The sequence below is a fragment of the Amblyomma americanum genome, chromosome 8, assembly GCF_052857255.1.
Source record: "Amblyomma americanum isolate KBUSLIRL-KWMA chromosome 8, ASM5285725v1, whole genome shotgun sequence".
NCBI lineage: Eukaryota > Metazoa > Arthropoda > Arachnida > Ixodida > Ixodidae > Amblyomma > Amblyomma americanum.
Genome location: NC_135504.1, coordinates 48,338,350 through 48,355,887, shown reverse-complemented (window position 1 = coordinate 48,355,887; position 17,538 = coordinate 48,338,350). Strand labels below are relative to the sequence as shown.

The window sequence follows — 17,538 nt, the reverse complement described above, 5'->3', positions numbered from 1 at the left end:
ATCATTAAGGACCCTTCATCTGTCATAGAGCGTTCTCTCTTTCAAATGACACATCTTGCAAGAAAGAATTTTTCGGGACTCTCAGTATCGCCCATCTTCTTGTCATCTCTTTTTGATCACATTCTTAGCAACTTACATAGGTTCAGGAAATAACTAACCGATTATCATTACTCAATCTGAAATGTGACTGCTTAGAGGGGCCAATTTAATGCCCACAGAACTGGCTGAGCATGTGCAGAAAAGTAATTGACTACCATCGAGATAGTTGGCCTCCAAATTTTATTCCCATATCTCCAATTTACCTTAATTACAGCAATATAATGGTGCGTTTACACATTGTCAGTTTTAAACATTTGTTTCCAGCAGTTGTCGCTAATCATCATACGTTTCCTCGCGAAGAAATCGGCAGCTGTACAGATAAGTCTCAATGTATGCGCCGGAGAGAAGGGTAGAATTATAACCTATGAACACCTTTCACACAAGTTAATATTTGGGAACACAATCTGGCCGGCTGGGGCCTGCATGCCTGGGAGCTAATACCACAACAGAAAGCGGCTTACTGATGAAGGGCTGCAATGACATGCCTTGCTTATTTTTTTACTTGTTTTTGTTCCCTTCGTTGCCAGCGCCTTCACTGATGCTGCAGGGTTGACCACGCCAGCGTGACGCTGCCAACAAGCGTACCTTTTCGCCAGGTTGCACCAGGGTTTGATTGACTGTGGTAGTTTTTGGCCGCGTGCTCCTCGTGGTTTATTGTCCTGCTGTGGGTGACATGCTCCGAAATTGGGAACGAGCTTTCAATATTTTTGCAGGAGCCCCGTGAAACGCGATTGTTATCTGCTGAGCCGCACTGAAAACCGAACGTCCATACAGTAATACAGACTTTTTCGCGCCTTTCGCCTGACGGTCGTCTCCCGCTCACAGTTTATTAAGACATCTCGAGAACCAGACACTCAGCCAATAACTTAAATATTTATTAATCGCGAGACCCGCATTAAGGTCGCCCACAGTGGCTAAGCTTAAAGGCGCTGGTTATTGTGCTAAGTCGTGCTCCAAAGACACAGGAGCATGAAACCAGGCTGTGGTTTGTACCTTTTGAAGAATTCGTTATATACCGGGATCACTGCAGTGCTGAAACAGCAGGCGGATGGCAATTTCTTCCGCTGGCCGCCATAGCCGTGTACACCTTAAGAACGCAGCGGCTTTGCCATGTGAAAAGATCCCCTTATAACCAATGGCGTCGTCCGATTCTCACGACCTTCCTGGCGTGAAAATACAATGAGTGGGGCTCCAATGGAGAGAGATGTATATCTGCAAGTATGTAGGGAGGGGCTATCTCCTTTCATCTGCCGCTGCCTGCTTTATCACATTAGCAGGGTAACGGGAATTAGTCGGGGCCATTGGCTAGAAGGAGGTCCACTGACGGGTAAAATCCGCTGCGTTCTTAAGTTGTATCTGATTCTAGGAGGCCAGCACCATCTGGAAGGTAGAAGTTTTCGCACAGTATGGTGCTCTGCTTTCTGGGGTGAAATCCTTGAAAAAAGTGTCATGGGTCAAGCCCCACTCAGTGCCAAAATCTAATAATCTAACCTATCTCAATGGAATGAAGGCACGACCGGGAATAGCCCGTGCCTAATAATGTTTAAAACGTATTCTCATATTTTTACTATTGACGTTCGTTGCGCATATCTATTTGTACAAGTGACAAGAAAAGTATATATACCGCAGATGCTCATTAATTTTTTTTCTTCCTTGTGACTTGCTATTGCGGGGCAGGCTACTCTTCGGACAGGAATATGCTTGTTTTGGTGAAAGACCATTCACAAATTCCTCTTTTCTTGATTACCTTGTTAGGTGCACCTACATTAGACGCTGGCAGTTACCGAATGTCGAGATTCGATGTAGTTAGTTTTCAGTAGTGAAAAAAAAATTCCTCTGGACACCTCATTCCTTCATGTGGCGGCACTGCAATAGCATTCGAAGATGTTGGTGCCCGCCCAATGCTCTTCCCGAGCTCCTCCATTGCACCAACGTACATCTTCCATTTTTGCCACAAGGCAAATGACGCCACCCGCCCCTTGGGAATTGTATGACACTGTTTATTTTCCAACGAGTTTTCTGATTTTATCGCATTATCATAAAACTGTAAGAAAGGCAAGGATAAAACACATACAAGGCGTCATGTTGGCTCTTTTCTTCTTTGTTTTTGCTGCCCACCTGTTTTTTCCACGCTAAAAGCGCACGTAATCCACATATTTTTCTTTTTGATAATACAAAAATGTCGCATTCCCAGCAGCACAACTTAATCAACCAAATATTGGAAATGTTTTGGCAAAGGACGCTTCTATAAAAGACTAGAGTAAAACCATCCAATTCCAATATTGTCCGGTTATCTGTGCTGCTTGGGATTAGTGCTGGCTTCAATACACTCCTTGCTTTATGCGCATTCTTGAGCTTATCTCGGCCTCAATGCTTTGTGTGGCGCCATCACCATGGGGAGCCATCTGTCATGGCGGAGGGCCCCTACGGGGCAGTAACGGGCTGTTTCTCCGGGCCGAGAACTGCCGTAAAGGACAGCGGTGGCACGGTCGTGGTGCGAGCATGATCGCACGCGATGCTTTTTCGCAGTAACCTCGGTCACAAACTGTCACGAAGCAAACATCCCTGCTTGCAACAGTGTGGGCTGTAAGGTTGAAGTTCTCAAGCCTGTACGGTTGGCAACGTGTTTTTGACTGATAACTTGTGATCAGTAAAAGAAAAGTGACTGATTTGCCCGGCACGACACAACCAGAAAAGCTAGGCGAACAATTGCAAAATTACAAGAAAATACAATAGACTACAAATAATAAATGCCGTGTAACTGATTAAGTGCAAATCTGATTCTTATTAACCTCCTGTCTACACATCTGGTTCAGTTAAACTCTACCACTCAGCGCGACTCTCTCTCCTTGAAAGAAACCTATGTTCGCTGCCTGGTAATAATCGTCCAATTTGTGTAGAACCTGCTGAGAGATGATGTGCGGACTAACGTGAGGCCACGAAGATAGTGTTGAAGTCATGAGAACCAGTGTAGCAGCAGCCGAAAACTATGCTTTCGACTTGACCAAAACTTTAGGCGAGCCGGAGAACTCTCAAACAATAATACAGGATCCTTATTTGATGAAATATACTTTCTATCCCGGGCTGAAATTGAGACCGTCACACAGAGCAACAGAACGAGAACTGAATATTGCTACGAATTTTTAGTGGAATTCATTCGTGTCATTGACTATGGAATGCAACGGTGCTAGAAACAAAGCAGAAAAACAAACGCCAGGCAAGACGTGTGTCAAAATACCAGCTGGTTAAGTTTGTATAAAAAAATTGCTTATAGCTACGTATGAGTAGACATAGCAGAAAAAACTAAACAAAATCCGAGTCAAAATAAGTTAAGATATAGCAGAAAGAATCCAATCTCGTGTACCTCATCATTCTTCGAATCCGCTCTGGATTTGTTTGCTGGTGTGTCTAATCCCCTCACAGGTTTAAACAGGCTTCTTAGAGAAAACAAATGAGTAGGCTTTGTGGCGCGCTTCCTGCCCTACAGTATTTTCTTCCTTTTTTTTCTAAGGCGGTCGCTTTCGCTCAGCGATGTTACCATAAGCTAGATCAAACAAAAGTTTTCCGGAATATATCTACGCATCACGGGAATACACGGATCAGCAGCAGCAGCCTGACTACGCCCACTGCCGGACAAAGGCCTCTTTCATTTCTCCTCAATTAACCCTCTCGCCAGCTGCGGCCACCTTATTACCGCCAACTTAATCTAATCCGCCCATCTGACTTTCTGCCGCCCCTGCTACGCTTGCCTTCACTTGGAGCCATTCCGTTATCTTAAGGACGAAATTTCCCTTGCCTTCGCATCACATGTCCTGCGCAAGCCCTTTCTTCCTCTGATTTCGACTATGAGAGTATTAACCTGTGTTTGATCCTTGACCCAGACTCCGTCCTTAACGTTACGCGTACCAATTTTCCTTCCATAGCTCGCTATGCTGTCCTTCACATACGTTGAGTTCTTTTCTTTAGCCTCCACGTTTCTGCCCATAAATAAAATACTGCTTTTATATACTTTTCTCTTCAAGGATATTCGTAAACAGCCATTAATGATCTCAAAGAACCTGCCTAATGTGCTCCATCCTATTCTTATTCTTCTAGTTATTTCGCTCTCGTGATTCGTATCTGCGGTCGCTACCTGCCCTACGGTTTGGTCGAATACCCTTTTCCCGAGCATTTCTTCACCATAGAAGAGCCGAGCACCAGGCCGGGGCAAATCTTGCACACATCACAAAAGCGGCGGGTACCCGGTGGTACTAGGATCAAACTGCACATCCCGAATGTGACGCGGATACTCTACACGAGGCCACATCTTCGGTTGAAAATGGCCACAAGCGGGCTTTTACCACACGAAAAGGATTTATAGTTGTGCGACGGCATAACGAATCACGGTCCCATCAACGCAACGGTTTAATCGAAGACCCTTTGCCCAAGCATTTCACCCCAGAAAAGCCGAGCACGAGGCCAGGCGGAAATCTTGTAGCTTTTAGAAAATCGCTTTGTACCTGCGGCTACACTGGGCACTGGAATCGAGCCTAGCACCCAGCGAATGCAAGGCGGATGCTAAATAATTTTAGGGCTTTGGTTTCTTATTCCAAGAATAATCCCCCCTTAGGGGGGGGGGGGGGGGCTTTAAGGAAACAAAACTGCATTGAACTGAATATAACACGACCTCAATAATTAAAATTTTAAAGCTTATGGAGTAAACCGAACAAATAGCGATGATTCATTCATGAGTAGTGGTGTGATTGAATGCACTCCAGCTGTGCCTCTGATAGGAATGTTTTATTGAAACTGTAGGGGTGAGAGACGCAATTAGACACAACAGTGAAGATAATAACTGCTTGCAACCCGTTGCTCTAGAAAGTCAAACCTGCCGTAAGACGATGCAGAAAAAACTAATATAAGCAACAATTTGTTAAGTTTTCTCAGTCATTCCATGGGGCATGCAAAAGCGTTTCAAATACAGCAGCCAACATAAGCGGATATTCCTTGTGTCAAGTCAGCGTCTAGTTTTCTCAGGTGTTTCTTTTTTAAATATGAGCACACGCTTACAATCTGAACAGGATGTAGCAATACATTATGCACCACAGCTCAGAACGAACGACGTAAAAGCCAAGTTATAAGACCAAGTTATGGTAGTTGGATCCGTAATAATAAAGCAACAGCACCTAGGCAACAGTCAGAAGTAAGCTTGGTTTAATAAATGGAGCCGGTCTACAGGACACACGCCCACCCATGTAAAATGGCACCAAAGATAGATCGGTTTCAAGATTTCAACTTAACCCTTCTGTCAGCTGGGAATGACGCAGGACCTGACGCAAGCATAGCAGGCTTCCAGTCTTCTAACGTATGAAGCCTTCGCGGAACTCAAAGATATTCATTATTATAGCCATGACGTAGGGAACGTGTATATGTAAGAGTATAAAACGGAGCTTCGTCTGATGACAGAGACACTAACTGTCGGCCAGTAGTCGTGCTGCGCTTGAAAGGTTTAAAATTGTAAAGATGATTTTCTCATCATTTGCCTTGACATTCGGCCTTGTGATGGTCCCATGTAATGTTGGTGCCAGCACAAGTAAGTATTTGCTTAAGTCTCCCGTAAATGTTGTTTAACATCGTTCAATGAAGGTTCTTGCCTACGCTTACTATACTGCTGGCGGGCCTAATTTACATACATTTCGAGAACGAGGAAGCAAATTTCATAGTACTTCGTGTTGATAACTTTTTGGACGGTGCAGTACGGCACACTTTATTTTCAGTGTAAATGGAAATCGCATATTGCATTAAAGGGAGTCTATATTTCGAGTTAATACCAGGAACTTTTTGGCGCACTATTTAGTGACCAACGGCTGCGTGTAATTTTGTCATCACGCTGTCGGTGTTTCTTTGTGTGACGCGCGCAATTGCAAGTGGCGTTTTTTTTTCACCCAATGATGGGGTTTGGTAAAAGGACGACGCAGTTAAGACAACTCTATAGACCACAATACAGCAGCGAGCTTTTGAACACTCCCCTATAATATTAGGTTTGATAGAGGTTGTTGTGGCATAGATTGCCCGTCCGTCGCCTTAAAAAAAAGCATGAACTGTTAGTAATGCAATCAATAAATGTCGCCCAATTCGATCTTATGAAACAGCTTTTAATTAGTGGATTAGACACAAAAGGAACTGCCGATGTATATTTTTGAAAGTTTTGTGCGCTCAATGTCAACGCAGCCACTGTAAGTTGAATGGGTGGATCTGAAAGCTCACAGAACTGCGAAATCACACGCTATAAATGTGAACGCTTCCTCTCGTGGGCACTGCCCTTCGTCATGGACGTGCTTTGCGCCCCCATTGCGGTGCTGAAAGGTGTAGAATTCGCGAGCCCGTAGTATCACTACAGGCATCACGGAGCGTGTAAGAGATGTCTTTCGCCTGTCAAATTTCCTTCCAGAACTCCCAATTTTCCTATTGCCCGGTATCACACGCGTCTTCACTTGCATAGTACTTTACCTGCAAAGTGCGGCCGGTATATACTGATCGAGAAACTAATTTGAGCGCAATGTGATCTGGACACTGTTCTTTGACTATCCCCGGAAGCACGGGAACAGTTTTCACATCCCTCGTTTTGATGCCCCCTTTTGTCTTCGTGCACTACTCTTCTTAATGACCGAATATCATTATCCTTAGCAATTATCACACGGAAGTCCGTGTTTTCATGGCTTTCTTTTTTTTCTCTTGCATTGTGTCTTTAGTCACAGTCCGCATGTTCCCATTGACTCTAACCAGGGCGTTTGACACCCCCAACAGGAAGCCCACTACTTTGGCTCAGTGGCTGTCGCGTTATGATGCCGAAGCCGAAGACGTCGGATGGCATTCGGGCCAGAACAAGGACGTTCTTGTCCAGGCGGCATGCAAAAAAATGCCGTTGACGTGTGCGATGTTGCTTCAGATTATAATACCCCAGATGGCCGAACTTGTTATGAAGCTGTATACTTCTTCGTCTCTCACAGCCCTTTCACAGCTTTAAGTGGTTAAACCTGCTCTATCTTTTATTGCTGCATCAATCCGTGTTCTATAGCAGGAGTACCGTTGTTCTTACGAACGCGCCCAGAGAAATCTTCCGCAACAACACGCGACCTAGTCGGGATTCCATGAAGTAGGCCTCGTTCATAGCGAAGAAAGGTGGCGCAAACAATGTGCGCGTGCCATGCCTCCACCGGAGCAGTGTTGGAGGACTCATTCGCTAAGTCGTTCAAGTATAGGTAGTGGATCGCTCAGGGACGCCTAAACAGAAAAAAAAACTGGCGGTGGTTTATCTTTGGTTAAACCTGGAGTGACGCGAAAGCTACAGCTGGCCGAGTGGAGCTTGCTAAGTTGAATTGCAGTGTCTTTCGCCGCTCCGTTTCGCTGGGCGTTCCTTCTTCATCTTCGTCCCACTTGACACGGCGCATGCGCACAGGTGTGGCAGCTCCGTTTCGCCTACGCCCCACCACGTGGCTGGTCATGTGAGCAACCAGGTGACGAACCACGTGATCAGCCACGGCGCCGCGCTGCCGGCAGCTGCTCCGCATCACGTGACCAACCACATGACAGCGTGGCGGCGCAGACAGGGGTGGCGGCGCCACGCTGAAGGCTCGAAATGCTACCGTAATGTAGCTATTGCTACAAAAAATATCTGAGAGCAGTTAAGACAATATTTTTTTCAACCAGCTTCAGTTTGGAATAAGAAATTGCTAAAAAATTAGTGTTCACAAATTATTGCTTCTGATATTCAAGTTTGGCTCAATAACAAATAAAAGGAGAGCGCAAGCCGTCTCTAGTATTTTTAGCTTAGTTTCGCCCAAACTGCTCGCTCTTATGAATATCTCGCACCATTGTTACAAATAGTAAGCTTCTTGCATGACCTGGAGAACAGGCTACCAGAGAAATCACGGTTACATATGCAGGACATTCTTGCAGGAAATATGTGCTGCTGAGAACATTAATAATGTTTTTGACCACAGCAACAACTTCTGAGCGTAGCAACAACTTATTTAGTATCCTTTTATTTCTCGCTGCCTTGTGGTACTTAGAACGTGTTGAATGTCTACACGTTTTCTTCTATTTATGAAAGTTTTAGACCTCGTCTTATGAAAGCTGTGTTTCACCTGTATACTTCTAGGATTATGTGGAATCTACTGCTACGACCTAGCGGCCTCTCAGTCGCAAAGATTTACTTGGTGAGTGCTCGAGAAGAGCATCACCGTAGAAACTTCTTAGACTCTTTCCTAGCACTCTACTCTGGCCAGCAGTACTAGCGCATTTCGATGCTTCCTTCTCTGGCCTCTGCGTTTTATGTGGGGAGGCGGCTGGCGCCTTCCACGTGGTCTGGACATGCGAGGAAAATACTTCTCTTCCACCCCTAACCCATTCCCTTACCCGAGAGGACCAGGAGGCGGCCCTGCTCGGCTGCCTGGACCAACAGCCCAACAAGGCCTGGTTCGGAGAGCTCGAGTGGCGGTACAGACCAATGGGGTCCCTGAATAATGGACTCCACCTAGTATTTTAAGGGGAGCGGCCCACTAGAGGCTGCCTCTCTGTCAACCTCCCTGTAAATAATATTAAATGGTTTTCACCTCCATCACCACCCCGGTTCAGCTCCTAGCTTCTGAGACGCTCTTTTAAGCATTGAGATGGAATATAAGCGCATTACATGAAAGTAGAAGCATAATGTAGAGGCTGCATTCATTAAATTCTTGAGGTATAGAATCAGCCTACACTTCAAAATAGGAGCGGAGCAGACTTGTAGGGAAGCACCCCGCGAACAACTAAATGGTAAGTGGGAAAGTATTGCAATCGAAGGTCTAGCTCGGTAAACGATATTGCGCTTTAATCGACGACGTTGAGCTTAGTGCTCAGTTGATGAAAAGGAATATAATAAATGAATTAAGGTTTGCGCCTACAAGCAGTGCGTAGGGTACCTAAACTGTATTCTGGCAAGCATTCGCAGGAATAGAAAATTCCGATTAGGAAACGCATACATATGGAAGCGCCTATCCGCAGAGAAAAAAATAACTGTAACAACTGTCAAAGGTCCTAATTAAGCGCAAGGCAACTGACATGAAACAGGACATGAAGAGAACCCAGCGTGTTCTCAATAACAGACAGTGACCAAAATTGGTCAAGAGCAAAGTTGGTTAGCCGAACTTGGTGATCTACGCATTGAGAAGGAATGAAATGAAATTAACTTCATTACCAACCATTATCAGCCTAACTATGTTTACTCAACGAGAAATGCCTCTGCCTTATCTCTCCAATAAACAATCTCCTTCAAGCAATGTCAAGCAATGTCGAGGCAGGAAACAACAGTTAATGAAAACCAGTAAAGAAATGACACCAGTATGGAATGCATCTACGACCTAGGCCTAGTAGGTGGCAGTGTACGAGGGTTTGAGAATCATACAGCCAGATGAATAGAAATAGGGTGGAGTGCATTTGCTAAGTACTATATGGTAAACAATAGCAGCTTACTTGCGATCCTCGAACGAAAAACAAATAGCGTTTTTGGCTTGCCAGTACTCGTTTACTGATCATAACCTCGAAGGCGAAGGAAAATTTAGGGGCCGAAATTGCGATAAGTGCATCCATATATTGATACTAAAATTGCAGGTGCAGATAACAAACGGGAGTTATATTGGATCTTGTTGAAATCAAGGGAATTAACAGGAATTTTGCAGGAAGCGAAATGTGAAGGAAAGGGAGCAGTTTACTGCTTGGGGCAATAGAGATGATTCCACGAGAAAGTAAGCGTAGCACGCTTACTTTCTGTGATTATGTGCCGCGGCACATAATCAGGTGGGGGAATGAAATTGGAAAGAAATACGTCTATAGATGGAAGGGAACATCGGCGTGTGCAGTATGATATGGGAGACGCTTTTTCCGCGCAATGCGTCTTGCTTTGACGCTACAGCACTCCACATTTGGGTATTGCAGCAACTACTCCTTCACCTGAAGCCACTACCATGGGAGTGACCGTTCCGGATGATGCTACCACAGCTCCCTCAGCTGAAACCCCAACCCAAGGAGCGACTATCCCGGGAGACACAACGGCAAGTCCTTTGGCTGAATTCACCACTCAAGGAACGACTAACCTGGCAGACGCAACGACGGTTCCTTCAGCTGAAATTACAACCCAAGGAGCGACTACTCCATTAAATGCAACTGCAGCTCCTTCAGCTGAAACCACAAGCCAAGCATCGACTACGCTGACAGTTGAAACCACGCCATCGCCATCTGAAGGGACATCTCAAGGAGCGGGTACCTCTGCAGTACTGACCATGGCTCCTACCGCTGAGATTACAACTCAAGCACCAGCCACTTCTGCAGACACAGCCACGGTTACCACGGCTATTGCTACTACTGCGGCGTCACCAACAACAATGACAACATCTTCCCAAGGTTCCTGCGTCGAGGCGTCTATACCTAACGTTCTTGGATTGAGCGAGGTGAGAAAAAAACGAACATTTTTTTTAGGGAACAAGCATAGACCGCCAGATTAAGAGCCAAACATTTCTATTTCTTGCATTTCTCTAATTATATCTTGTAGCTTTTCCCGCAAACGAATCATTCGCATGCGAAATATAAAATATCCTGGGTTTTGCTGAACTGTCTTACAGAGCATGACAAGCAGTTTAGTTGATTTTTATGTGAAATTTGGATCCATTCTACAAGGCTACACCGCTAATCAATACACCCATGTCCTTAGACTGAAATGAAATCGGAAAGGAATGCATCTTTTCAGAAGTACGTTACGATAGAGGAGGGTTAATCGAAGCTTCTACAGAAAAGATACCCCATTCTAATTACACCATATTTGATCTGACTTCTGTGAAGGAAAAGTGTAGTTACGCTCTGATTTGCACACAGCGTTTTGCCAGTACATACACACAAATGACAAGCCATTACCTTTATTCAGCAGGAAAAATCCCGAGCGTTGCGTATGCGAGGACTATATGTTTGTCCCTTGATGCCACAGCGGTTAAGAGTGCCACCTGCCTGAGTCGTCATGCATCTCAGTTTCATGGATACTTAAAAGCGCCGTGCAGGCGTCAGAGCGTCAAAACATAACAAAACTAACAGGTCTCAACGGAACAAAGAGCAGAGGTATGTATACCGCAATACGTGTTTCCAACTCAAAACATGACCAATATTGCTCCATAAGCCTTACTGCACAATATTTGTTTTGACCATATTAATGAGACGACGTTTTTATCTTGCTCAATTTGCTTGCGATGTGACCGGAGAGGATCACTCTGATGTTGCATTAGGTGGTACTGAAGATGTGCTGTCTCTGTCAAACACAGCATCGGATTTGAGGGGCGTCAAGTAGAGATTCTTTTTTTACGTAACGTGCTCAGAGTATTGTGCGCAGACTCGTCACCTAGCTATTGACCACGGAAATGAAACAACGCCCGAAAAAGCGTGGTAGGAACAGAACAGGCAAGCATGTGTGACACCATGCAGGCTTGAGTTCCGGATGCTATGTGCACAGTGAGAAAATACACAAGTCACCGCACTCGGTCATGCCCGGGGATTGGTGCCATGTAAGTAGGGCATTGTTGTCCTAAATCTGCACACAGGCTACGAGATGTAGCCTAGCGAATGGGTCCGTATCAATTTCTATCTTACAGGGTTCTGAAATGTGCCCTAACGAAGCGCCCCACAAAGGCATTGCCGGTGTTCTGTTTCGCCTGCTTTCATTTCATTTCATTTCATTTATTTTGCCCTCAAGGCTTTCGAGTTACAGAGGGGGTTATGTGTCCGCCACTGCCACTTTTACGGCCGATCTTCTTGAGCTGTTAGCACTCCACGAAGCTGTCTGAAAAGATTCTGACACAAAATACCTTCACTTATGTGTTCGATTGGGTGTAGCGGCACATAAGAATATATGGTTATCATGCGCTTAACTCAAACAAATCGCAGTTAGGGCACTTCTTTTTATATTAAATGACGCATTGTGAACAAGCAACACCGAACCTTACAGATCTTTAAGATACTGTTAGTCTCGTCGATGGTAGAAATTCAATAGTTTTTGAAAATGCACGTAACTGTTGTGCAGTTTTCAACGTCAAGCTCCTCGCTATTTGCAGTGCCTCGGAGACAACCTCAACCTATGTACCGATGACAAGGTATGTATGTGGGTAGAGTTTGCCTTGGAATATTTAGGCAATTGAATAATCCGTTTAAATTTAGAACATGCGTACACCAAAGTTTTCAAAATGGCCGAATATTTCTAAGCTGGCTACAGTGTGGTAAGTGGTATAGTACACTTTGCGTTTTCGAAGCAACACGTGACATGGTAACGAATTGCTCCCATTGCATTTGTCCCATTTCATTTCAAAGTAGTAGGCTTTTGTACACCCTCAATTTTATTGACTGTTATCTAATGGAAAGAGGTATGTTCACCTGACACCTCAAAATGTATTAACTTCAGCGCCAGCTTGCAATATACGCCATAACTTTTTTGTTGCTGTGAGGCGCTTTTTTAGTACACGTTGTATAGAATCACCGAAAAATATAAAGATAAATTATGGCGTAAAAATGCAGGAAATGAAACCTCAGTCTTATACGGAGGAAGGCACGTCTTGTGGTTGTTTGAAAACACCCTACATAATGATTAATCTCTATGAAAGCAATCAATTGCAGCTTATTTTAAACAGGGGCAAAAAAAACTAAAAGAAAACATCTCAGAGAGCGCCATTTATCAAGGCTATTCAAAAACGACCGCATATTGTTCTTGAACATGCGTAAGTAAAAAGTAGATCGACCGAGAACTAGATCATTCGTAAAGAAGATTACTGAGTTAAGACGAAATTCATTAATTTTGCATCAGGGGCGTTCACAATAATTAGAGTTGTTGTTTAATAATCCTGGGCGATTATATTTTATAAGAGGAAAATAGATATTGGCGACACAGAAGAACAGATATATACATATACAGAACACATACGCTTCGGTCGACGCATGCAATATATTCTCTGCGGCGCCCTCTGGCGCCCGCTCAGGCACGGCGGCCAGCTGTTGAGATAAATGCATAAATGCCCACCCAGTGGAAGCCGTGTTCGGTCCTGCCTAGAAACCTGCCTCAACAATATTTCCCGTCTACTATCACTCTTAAAAAAAGTAATGCTGTCATACCTTCTCATCCGTCTCTTCCCGTCTACTGTCTGTGCATATATCTTGGCCGCTACCATGGTGGCCACCATTGTGCGTTCTTGTATCCTTTGCGTGCCGTTTCACTTTCAAGTGCTTTTAGAGGGTCGCTAACAGACCTTCGCCTCTTACCTTGTGCCTCAATAATGACAGATTAAGATCTCTAAACTTTTCCTAAATAATACATTTCTTTTTCTGAAATAGTTGGCATTATAAAATTTTAACGGGTCATGGGTTCTTCTAGCCTGTTGGTTTCTTTGTATACTGAATGCCTCAGAAAAGATTTTCAAATGTTTTTCGCCCAAGCCAATTTCAGTTAAAAGAGCGCTTTTTTTTTGGCAAAAAATTGTAAGCGTTGTGGTCATAAGCTGCAGCTGAGACGTTCTATCTTGCTGTCATGTTAACTAATACGTAATCATTTTTTTAAATATTACCATCAGTCTCCCTAACTGCTGAGTGGCGTGCACCTCACCATATGATATCCATATTACTGTACAAAATTTCAGAAACGCGATTTTTCCCACTGCTGTGAGTTCACAAAATAAGGACATTCCTCGAACCATTCCAAAGTCGCGCGTTTGTGGACAATTAGCAGGGACGACCATCAATAATTATCACTGAAAAGTGCACATGCCATGTGAAAGTATACCCCGCTACGGCAGCGGTGATTATAGCTCCTCACCAATTGGCTGCTCCAGCGTGGGGCGGGGGCACAGATTGTCACATGGCATCTCTGGTCCGGAATGACGCGGTAAGCTCGACTTCAATGTTCGCTTCGATTTCCGAATACTCGCAATATTCGAATGGAAAGACAAACGCCCCGAATTACTTGAGCCATGGCGGCGAGGGTAATCACGTCTTGGAATTGTGAAGTTTATTGGAGACATTACATACGGTGGGCTGCGCAATTCGCCATAACTAAAGAGCCAGACTGTAACAGTTATACAGTTATAAATAATTATTAGTTAATTGTTTTAATATTTATTTTAAGTTAGCTGTATTCTGATCTACTCCACTCTTGACATTACTAAGCAAAAGCAGTGCTGTTCTGACTGAAAAGGAATATTTTAAAGATTGCTGACAGCCTCCAAAAAGAGGTCCTGTATATATTGCGCTTTTCACAAATGAACATTTTAGGCCCAAATATTAGCGGTGGAGCATTTTCTCATAGTTTTTCAGATGTCTGTTGCATATGTATGCAGAATCCTTATTTCGTTGCAAGTGGCGTTCTTAGAGTTATAATAATTTTAAGCCCCATTTATTTACATGTGCTTTCATTTTGCAGACGCTACGGGACTTCACGATGTCCCTCACTAGGGTGAGTGCGTACAAGTTCTGAAGGCGAATATATATTTTTTTTTGTTTATCACAAGACCTTTCTTGATATGACGAGAACCTATCAATAAACAATGAAGACGAGTGCCTGTTTACATATGAGATCGCTATAGAGAAGAGAAGCTTGAGGAGATCAGTGCATTTAATTTAGGAGAATTACAGGCATAAAAAATGTCGGGCTAACTTGAGATTTTAAGCAAAATATAATGTCTCACGTGTACTGTCACGCTGTATGTAGTGTCTTTAGAATATCGCAAAATAATTCCAGCAAATTTTTCCTTTTGCAGCCTGCACCAAATTAAATAGATATCACCTTTTATGATCGAACTTTGAAAGGAAAAAGGGCACGAGTAGTAGCAGTAATATTTTAATATCCATAAGTGACGATGCGGTCATTCTCGAAATTTCGCTCGTAGACCAATGGGGGTCCTCATTCACTCCTGTCGTAGTGGCGCATGCGTTTAAGCCACGCAGACTCTTCTCGAGCAACTCCTCAGGACAAATCAATGATTTAACTGCCCACTACTATCGTGGGCAGTTTTCTCGCAGCCTGGTGGAGAGCTTGTGGTGACACGTCAATGTCACGTGACCTAGGCGACCCAGAAATGTTGCTGCTCCGGGAATTTTTCGCTTACCGCAGACGACGACGAAATGAGATTTTCTGCAGACGTGGAGCCTAAACGACATTGGGTTAAAACAACCCGGTTCCCTGATTTGACTTCTCGAGCATTTCAAAACGTTTTAGAGATAGCATGTGTGTGTTTCTCTTTGTAAAAGCGTTAGTGGAACTAGAAAAATTTGCTCAGAGATTTAGTGGCTTCAAACTTTTGAATGGGATCTGGTAGTCTTTTTTTTCCCGCTCACTCATTGGTTTTGACGCTTTCGAGGAGGCGCCAAAACTATCAAAACGCGCTCCGAAAACGTTCTGCAAAAATTGAAAACAGGGCTTTCTTTTCGCCTAACTATACGTACTCTTGAAGTTCTATGTTAAATTTTTAAGGCATAAGAAAGCACCACATATTGCTCGTAGTGGAAGGAAGACAGGGACAAACAAATGTTAGAGACATTAACACGAGAAAAACGTAATTTTAAGAAAGCTGCTACGTTGGTATGCTAGATACTAATACCTAGTTCGGCATGTGCAATTACTAACCCACTAAGCAGAGAGCTGCCATACTTGGAAAGACAGCACAGATGAAATAAGATTCGGCAGACTGCTTTGAGACTAAAGTTATCAGAAGAGGCACTGCGGACATTGCGCGTTTGGAACTGCATCTACTCTCTACGTGAAGCTAGTGTTACAGAGGGGATCAAACAGGCAAACAACGCTACAAAAAAAGCAAATGGAACGGAGGAATATTAGAAAATTGAAAACATCACATCGGAATAAGAGAACGCGAAGCGCTCACGTAGCCGGCACACGTATGCGGGAATGTGCCGGCAGAGGATAATATAGACTTCTCTTTACACAATCAGCGCTTGTTTATATTGGCAGACACTACAGGCCAGCAGACAGTAACCCCGAAATTAGCATTAATGCTCACGAAAGTGAGTTAACATGTTTTAACTGCAAATGGTAATGCGGCTGGTTGTGCAGACATGAGATTCCTAATTGCGTTGTCAAGACTAGAAGTAGAGTGTGCTTTTAGTTTCAACGTAGTTAATGTTCATGTTCTTTTCATATGTCTGAACTTTTGATGAACGCGCCTCTGAAGACAAAATGAGTGTGGAACTTTCAATGATTCACTATTAATTTTAGAAATGAAATGCTGTCTTATATTTTAACTTAACTGCTGCGTTATGCTAGGAATACATCCATAATATTTTGCTAAGAGAAGGGCGGGCTTGAAAGTGAGAATAATTTCGCACTTCAGACTAAAAATTAGACAAATTCAGCTTAAGAAGAGCTCTAAGCAAATTTAACTTACCTTAAATGCGAGAATAAAAAATCTGGACTTATGCTTCCGCTAGCATTGCTCAAAATTAGGAATCGGATTTTGCATGTTTGTTGCATGCCAATAATTTCCTACAACCGTAGCAATTAACTGATGTGAGCGCAGAAAGCCGTTTAAAGGTCCGAATGTTCTACAAGGCGGAACATATCACCATGTTAATCCCCATGCTCGCGCACATTCTCTCGGGACACTCCAGATTGCTCAAAATTAAAATTTTAAAATATCGCAACTGAGCGGCGCGGTGGTCACTATTGGCGGCCACTACATATCGCTAGTTGCTATTGGTCAGCGTTATAAATTACACATCTCGACATTTTGCAGTGCACAACACAAGGCATCTTCAGAAATCTGAGCCCACTCAATGCACTCAGCAGCATGCAATCCTTACTTGTTACCATCACGTACAAGATTTCCCCCGTCCGTAAGTAAGATTTTGTCAACGTTGAAAAACAATATCTTGAGTGGCTTCCTTAAGATTCAGTTATGTTTCAGGCTGCACTTGGTTTCAGATTTAAATTTTATCCTTATTGATCTCGTACAATTCAATGATTTTGGGGTCATTTTTTAAATGAACCAGATATATGTTTTCAATACATTGTTGGACATTTATTGTTGCATCATCGCTGCATGTAATTTTATGCATAGCCCCTCCTGTTTGTACCAAATTGATGGCCGGCAGATATGGCTAAAGTAATAAAATAAGTATGTGATAGAGAACTGAAAAACGTTGGTGCTCTTTATCGCTTAATTAAAGAAGTGGAGGAATTGCAGCCACCATTATTATAGCTTACATTTCTCGGACAGTGCTTAGAATTTAAACAACATTGTGAGACACAGTGATGATAGCATTTGACAGGTCGCCACACGTTCTCATTTTTGTAGTCGCATCAAGAAATGATGCATCTTGTAGAATAGGCCACCTTATCAAAACTCTCTAGTGTAAGCAAAAGAGAGACCCTTGATATGCTAGACAAGCATG

The 17,538-nt window shown here is 43.5% G+C and overlaps 1 protein-coding gene across 1 annotated transcript in view; it reads left to right on the top strand.

The window, feature by feature from the left end:
- LOC144102356 (uncharacterized) overlaps positions 1-17,538 on the top strand; it is an 87,072-nt gene that overhangs the window by 34,119 nt on the left and 35,415 nt on the right. The window contains exons 10-14 of the mRNA XM_077635647.1: positions 6,831-7,010; positions 10,051-10,562; positions 12,207-12,245; positions 14,555-14,587; positions 16,881-16,980. Of these exons, the coding sequence (XP_077491773.1) occupies positions 6,831-7,010; positions 10,051-10,562; positions 12,207-12,245; positions 14,555-14,587; positions 16,881-16,980 (864 nt within the window). The remainder of the gene's footprint in view (positions 1-6,830; positions 7,011-10,050; positions 10,563-12,206; positions 12,246-14,554; positions 14,588-16,880; positions 16,981-17,538) is intronic.